The 7997-nt window shown below is 48.5% G+C and overlaps 1 protein-coding gene across 1 annotated transcript in view; it reads left to right on the forward strand.

The window, feature by feature from the left end:
* Positions 1-7997, forward strand: part of myo5b (myosin VB) — a 54758-nt gene that overhangs the window by 22365 nt on the left and 24396 nt on the right. Inside the window, exons 8-14 of the mRNA XM_084458232.1 lie at positions 655-762; positions 1185-1294; positions 1735-2000; positions 3471-3552; positions 3692-3832; positions 4525-4647; positions 6010-6093. Of these exons, the coding sequence (XP_084314358.1) occupies positions 655-762; positions 1185-1294; positions 1735-2000; positions 3471-3552; positions 3692-3832; positions 4525-4647; positions 6010-6093 (914 nt within the window). The remainder of the gene's footprint in view (positions 1-654; positions 763-1184; positions 1295-1734; positions 2001-3470; positions 3553-3691; positions 3833-4524; positions 4648-6009; positions 6094-7997) is intronic.

Below are 7997 nucleotides of genomic sequence, written 5' to 3' on the forward strand. Positions count from 1 at the left end.
CCTTCACGGAATAATGTTTGACTTGTATTTGTATTGTAGTGAACATATAATGTATTGTTGGTGAAGAGAATACTATATTATTCTGTATAGCACCTCCTCTACATGGCCTTTCTACCATGTAACAGTAAATCATTTATATTGTTCACCTTACCTACTGTCTCGGCTGTTAGGATGAATCTCGCTGTTGTACAAGCGTTTAATTACATCCCTTGGTGACCTTAGTATGCCACCTGGTTATGCCAAAACAATCACATCCCTCTTAAGTCCCATTTTCCCCATTGAAATATTGAGAACACCAATCACACTGAACATCATCAGTGCTTACGAAGGAGCGTTCAACTGTGAGTCAGGCCTGTTTCCACGCTGTTATCGTCCTCTTGGTCAACGTGTCAAAGGGCATCTGAGGGCATCTGCAAGCCTGTTTAGAAGTACATAAGAGCACAACTGATGCATGTACCTTTGACCTTGTCCACTTCCCTCTCCTGCCCTGTCCACTCCCCTCTCCTGACCTTGTCCACTCCCCTCTCCTGACCTTGTCCACTCCCCTCTCCTGACCTTGTCCACTCCCCTCTCCCCCCCTTGTCCACTCCCCTCTCCTGACCTTGTCCACTCCCCTCTCCCCCCTTGTCCACTCCCCTCTCCTGACCCGTCCAGCCAGCGCCGAAGACTTCACCTTCACGTCCCTGGGCGAGAACATCTTCATCGACGGGGTCAACGACGCTGAGGACTTTGAGAAGACGAGAGAGGCTTTCACGCTGCTGGGTGAGGCCCTGAATCCATGGCAGGAGTCCAAGCTGATACTAACGGTTATGTACTTTAATCCAGGATGGGATACAGGAAGTGTTTTTTCCCCTTGTGTCTTTACATTTCATATTTACTTTACTTTATTTGTTTATTTTGACAGGACAATGCATTTTGAGGAACACAGATACATGAAATGGATGCATTAAAAACATCTATACACGACAATGTGTAAAAAAAAAATATTATTGATTTAGCACAAGGCTATATTCCATCCGTAGTCCCCGTCATAGAAACAGTAGTTAAATTCTCCATAATGTACCACAAATAAATTATCACAATAACGACATTAAGACAAAGTAAAACGAACTACAATACTTGGCCACAGAACACACTTGGACATTAGAGCCTAGTGACGAAATGCTTTATCTCGTACTTTGCAGGCGTGAAGGAGAGCAGTCAGATCAGCATCTTCAGGATCATCGCGTCCATCCTGCACCTGGGCAACGTGGAGATCTGCTCGGAGAGAGACGGGGACTCCTGTCACATATCGGTACGTCACACCGCCACCACCTCTGACCTGGCACCTCCTGTTTGGGTTCCCACATCACAACCCACACTAGAACACCAGCGCTAGACCATCACCTGCTGCTTAGTGTGTGTGTGTGTTTGTTTGCACGCACTGCGTGCATGCGTGTGTGTGTTTGCGCTCACCGTGTGTGTGTGTGTGTGTTTGTGCTCACTGTGCGTGCGTGTGTGTGTGTTTGTACTCACTGTGCGTGCATGCGTTCGCGTGTGTGTTTGCGCTCACCGTGTGTGGGTGTGTGCGCTCACCGTTTGTGTGTGGGTGTGTTTGCGCTCACTGTGCGTGCATGCGTGCTCCTGTGTGTGTGTGCGCTCACCGTTTGTGTCTGGGTGTGTTTGCGCTCACTGTGCGTGCGTGCGTGTGTGTGTGTTTGCGCTCACCGTGTGTGTGTGTGTGTGTTATCATAGGGGGACGACCCACACCTGGGTCATTTCTGTCGACTACTGGGGGTGGAGCAGGAGCAGATGAAGCACTGGCTTTGCCACAGGAAGCTGGTCACCACGTCCGAGACGTACATCAAGAGCATGTCCCGCAAGCAGGCCAACAACGCCCGCAACGCCCTCGCCAAACACATCTACGCGCACATGTTCGACTGGATCGTGGAGCACGTCAACATGGCGCTACACACCTCGCTCAAGCAGCACTCGTTCATCGGCGTTCTGGACATCTACGGGTGAGAGCGCCCCGAGAAATAAGGATCAAGGGAAGAAACTCTGAGAATAAGTGGACTATGTAGAGAGAGTTTGATGCCTTGTCTAGTGTGAACTTGCTCCCATGGGAGTGGACTCTCATCGTGGTGTGGTAACGGTCTCCTGTGTAGTTACAAGCTGACCGGCAACAGAAGAACATCTCAGACCTTTTACTCTCCACTCTGTCTCACCCTGTTCTCTGCAAGGGTTCTACGTTCTAGATACGTCCCTGTATGAACTAAAGAGAGAGATGGAGGTAGAGAACTGGTGTGTAGTGACACGCACAAATGCTTACACACACACGCACGCACGCACACACACACACACACACACACACACACACACACACACACACACACATGTCTCCGTTGTTGAATTACCCCGTCCCTTGCGCCTCTAAAGCACCGCTTCTCATTACAGTGGAAGATGGAACCATATCGACTTTATGGTGTTAGTCTTTTCCTCTGCTTGACCCTGTTTGACTGAGAGCCTAATTGGTTCCCTGGCCTGGTCTAGATTATTGATAAGCTGTGGAGCTGGTAGGGGAGAGATGCTGAGCTGTTAGAACTACTAAATAACAATTCCAGCAGTGCCAGCCGGCCTTTGTGCTACTCTACAGACTTCGCACAACAATTGATCCCTTTTTCTCAGTGATGTTCAGCCATCACATAATTACTGTTCCTGAATCAACCAACATTTCAGTTCATCACAATTTGAATCATCACAGACAACTGTAGTCATGAATAAGTATGGAATAAGTGATTTTAATGTAGTTGAACAGACATCTCCATTGAAAATTGCCGCCAACAGCGCCGGAAACCGACGCTACCAAACAGAACCAATGCCTACATCTCCAATAGGGTGAAGCAAGGGTGTAGAATTTAGGGGGGGGGCGTTGGGGACATGTCCCATCAATATTCAGAGACTACTGAATTGTCCTCAGCAATAATTTTGTACACAAATGCTCAAGGGCCACCTGCAAGCTGTATTTTACAGCTGGTGCCGATTTCTGATTGTTTACAATGCTGAGTAGAGTCCCAAGCGTTTTTTAGCGCTATAGCGCTATGAGATCTAGGCTGTAAGTGTAACTTTTTGGGCTAGAGCGCAGGCTGTAAAAGACTGTTCTGATGACAAGCAAAGTTACAGGCCGTAATTTGACAACACAGGCAGAAATGCTGGAATAACAAGACATGGGACTGGTAGGGGGGGTCATGGTACAGTAGGACACTATGGCTCAATGAAACAATCTAATATCAGGTGGTTTTAATTACTGTAGTTTTGACAAAATGTGAAAAAGTTATTACAGCTTTAAAGCAACAATACCTGGATGAATGTCTTCCGTCTAGTTGAGCGCAGCGTTTAGAGACTGACTTGTGAGTCTGTGGTTGAATAGGATCATATTCAGACAGGATCACACAAGATCAGGCTCTTGAGCGCTCTCCATCTCTCCACAGATTTGAGACCTTCGAGGTGAACAGCTTTGAGCAGTTCTGCATCAACTACGCCAACGAGAAGCTCCAGCAGCAGTTCAACTCCGTGAGTTAAACCTAGCGATAGTGTCCCTGTTTAGATGTGAGAGTTTGCTCACTACTGGACCATTTCTGTCTGATGGTTGTTTGACAGGAAGTCCTCTCGTAGGCCGTGCCTGACCCTGTGGTCCTCCCTATCTCCTCAGCACGTCTTCAAGCTGGAGCAGGAGGAGTACGTGAAGGAGCAGATTCCCTGGACGCTCATCGACTTCTACGACAACCAGCCGTGCATCGACCTCATCGAGGCCAAGCTGGGGGTCCTGGACCTGCTGGACGAGGAGTGCAAGGTGGGGTCAGCGAGCACGAGCGACGCAGACCAGAATCTGGGTTTCTCACCACCACGGCCCTCAACCCATTGAATACGACCGCGTCACTGGCAACATTTAAAACATATCTACAAGATCTTTTAATAATCGTAAAAAATATTTATCAAAAATATTTTTTTTTTAATTAAGTGCCAACATTCTAATTAATAATATTCGGAATGTTGGCACTGTTCTTACAGGGTTAAAAGGCTTAAGGGTCTTTGTCCCGCCTCTTCTAGCATCTTGATTCCATGGTAGTCGTGGCTCGTCCTGCACATTAGACCACGCGTTACTCCACAGCCGCGGCTAATCGGCCTGTTATGAACTCCAGACAGAGAGCCTATACAGCAGGTGGGGAAGCCGAGCCCAACGCTTCATCTGACCTGTCTTCTCAGTTAACGGGATCTGTCCTGCAGGCATCTGCCATGCTGTCGTTCTCCCCCTGGACGATCCCTCTCTCGAGTTAAGACCTCCGGAACGAACACAGATGATTTATTTATCCCAGACGTCCTGTCTCATCCCCACGGCCTTTGAAGTTACACGACGATAACTTGGAACAACTTCAGATGCGTGAAATTGTTATTCTGAGGCGTGGGTAACCTGAATAAAAGTTTGATCTCCTTCTGGTTTATCTCCTCCCTCTCTCTCCCCCTCCACCCGCCGCTCACCTCCAGGTGCCGAAGGGAACGGATCAGAACTGGGCCCAGAAGCTGTACAGCCAGCACTCCGGCAGAGCCCACTTCCAGAAACCTCGCATGTCCAACACCTCCTTCCTCATCATACACTTTGCCGATAAGGTGAGCAGCTGCTGGAGACATGGCGGATTGTTAATCTCGTCACCTGTACCGCACTAGATTCAGTCTTTATCACCAGCAGGTTGTTGGTTCAAATTCTAGACAAGGGATAAAGTGATGCTGTTGATGCAGGCGAAAGCAGTGGGTCCCATCGCAGCGTAGACCTAAACTACATCTCAACAATCAATCAATCAATCACCTTTATTAATCGGACACTGGTCCATATAAAAAACACATACAACAATATAAATACAAGACAGGGATACAAAAATGGGTTTAAACTCAGTGTAGAAGGCACTGGTACCGATATGTCCAGAAGTGTGAACTGTATCTTACAGCGCTAAACTTGGGTTTATTCAGCAGATGGATGACCATTTAAGCAGCAAGATCATTTATACATCAAGTTCCTAAGCAGAGCCTCAAAGGAGGTTCAACAGTTTCAGGATGACTATGAATGATCGAGCGACTGGGGAGGTGTGTGAGTTGAGCTGGTCCGTAGATACAGGGCGTGAAACGGATCGCCATGAGTCCAGAGCGATGCCTGAGAAAAGCCGACTTGAATAGTCTGTAGTTACGTTTGTACAGCACTTTGGTCGACTGCTGTCGTTTTAAACGTGCTTTATAAATAAATGATTTGATTTGATTTAAGCAGCCCTGCAGTATCTCTTCTGATCATCATGACACAAACACAAGAGCGAACTATCTCACTTTCAGAGCGCTTCGAATGATAGAGTTCCCCTCTGACGGCATTGTGCAGGGCTTGTGTAAACACATAAAAAGCCCAACAGAGGCATTGTCCTACATTTGAATGTGCTATTTCCATGAAGAACAAGAGGCACCAGTGTGGTGAGTTTTTTTTGTAGATGGAATCCAGGTCTGATGTCAACAGGGATCCTCTCTCTTCTTGAAAAAGATGGTCGCCGTTCTTCTTCTAGCACCTTGGTAGAATGCAAGCAGCCTCCAGCCTGCAACCCTATCTGTCGGGGGGGGGGGGGGGGGGGTGTAAGTGTCACATCAGACTGGCCTCGGGCCTGCAGCTAACAAAAGAATGAGGATACTCTCGGCCTTAGCGGTATCTCCCCAGCTAACAATACCTGCACTCGTTTCCCAATGTTATTTACCATTGAGCTGTGTCCTTTCAATAGTGCGCCAAGCTTCAGGTCATCTGGTTCATTCATGTTCAGGGGTCTGGATGGAGCTCTATATCCATGCCTTTTTTTTCTCAAAGTCTTATGTTTCTAATGGTTCAGTTTGCAGTATGATGAACCCCCAACACCCACCACAGCCCTCGGTGCACATATTAGCGTTCAGTTAGTTCCCTGCATCGCACTGTGTTTAGGTCCAGATGCTCTCGCTCCCCTGCAGGTTGAGTACCAGTGTTCAGGCTTCCTGGAGAAGAACAGAGACACCGTCTATGAGGAGCAGATCAACATCCTGAAGGCCAGCAAGGTGAGAGGAACTGAGTCAGATGAGACAAACATGTTCAACTTCACTATGATCACTCTCTCTCACTCTCTCTCTCTCTCTCTCTCCCCTCCCAGTACAGACTCTCTCTCTCCTCCCAGTACAGACTCTCTCACTCTCTCTCTCCCCTCCCAGTACAGACTCTCTCTCTCCTCCCAGTACAGACTCTCTCTCACTCTCTCTCTCTCTCTCCTCTCCCAGTACAGACTCTCTCTCCCCTCCCAGTACAGACTCTCTCTCACTCTCTCTCTCTCCTCTCCCAGTACAGACTCTCTCTCCCCTCCCAGTACAGACTCGCTCTCACTCACTCTCTCTCTCTCTCATCCCAGTACAGACTCTCTCTCACTTTCTCACCTCCCAGTACAGACTCTCACCTCCCAGTACAGACTCTCTGTCCCCTTCCAGTACAGACTCTCTCTCTCCTCCCAGTACAGACTCTCTCTCACCTCCCAGTACAGACTCTCTCTCTCCTCCCAGTACAGACTCTCTCTCCCCTCCCAGTATAGACTCTCTCTCTCCTCCCAGTACAGACTCTCTCTCCCCTCCCAGTATAGACTCTCTCTCTCCTCCCAGTACAGACTCTCTCTCCCCTCCCAGTATAGACTCTCTCTCTCCTCCCAGTACAGACTCTCTCACCTCTCAGTACAGACTCTCTCTCTCCTCCCAGTACAGACTCTCTCTCCCCTCCCAGTATAGACTCTCTCTCCTCCCAGTACAGACTCTCTCTTTCCTCCCAGTACAGACTCTCTCCTCCCAGTACAGACTCTCACCTCCCAGTACAGACTCTCTCTCACCTCCCAGTAGAGACTCTCTCTCTCCTCCCAGTACAGACTCTCTCTCTCCTCCCAGTACAGACTCTCTCCTCCCAGTCCTGACGCCTGGCTCATATCCACTGCCCCACCCTTATCACCGCGCCCTGCCCTTACTGCCCCACCCTTACTGCCCCACCCTGCTCTTACTGCCCCACCCTTACTGCCCCACCCTGCTCTTACTGCCCCACCCTTACTGCCCCACCCTGCTCTTACTGCCCCACCCTTACTGCCCCACCCTGCTCTTACTGCCGCGCCCCACCCAAAAAGGTTCCTGTTTTTAGCACTGTGACAGCTGGTGTCACTTGTTCTTCTAGAAAGCTTTACTGATGATGACGGGTGTGTACAGGTTCACCTACTTCAAGACATTCATTTTGAAGTTGCTTTGGATAAAAGCATCTGCCATGTGTAAACGTAACCCTTTTCACCCTTAGTGTGTTCATACGAACAGTCTCATGGCAAAGCATCACATAGGGCTTTTATCCAATTAGTTTACTTGGCTGAAGGCCTCCATTTGAGCGCAAATACGTAAAGAAAATGAACCCAATTTAGAGAGCGGGTTTCACAAGTCACCCTGCCTGGAGGCAGGTCTCCCCATGATAAAGCCTGCTGTTAATGCCAGACTGATGACCTAGAAACATGACCATGTATGAACTCTTTTCTACATGTAAATGCATGGCATTGAATGATGTAAGGTCACCAGCAGTACCCTGGAACCATGTAACACTCATACTGTATGTGTGCCGTTCAACATCATCTATTCAGCCAACTAAAAGCTGCAGGGTATTTCAATGTGTAGTAGTAGGGATTTTCATGTGACAGAGAGTAAAGGTGTCTGTCAAGCAATGTCCAAGGTAGTTCTTTATTTAGCGATATAAAGACGTTCGGCGTGCTGTAAAATATCACAGCGAAGAGCCCAGATCACAACAAACAGTCCCAGACTCACACTCCCCTGTAGATGACCTGGTCCATCGCCCAGCCCAACCCAGACCGCATGACCACAAACTCACTTAGCTGACCTCATCAGCTGCTGGACCTTCTTAACCCACTAACTGATTTAAGATGATTGGCTCAGAGAAC

This window comes from Borostomias antarcticus, assembly GCF_949987555.1.
Source record: "Borostomias antarcticus genome assembly, chromosome: 2".
Taxonomy (NCBI): domain Eukaryota; kingdom Metazoa; phylum Chordata; class Actinopteri; order Stomiiformes; family Stomiidae; genus Borostomias; species Borostomias antarcticus.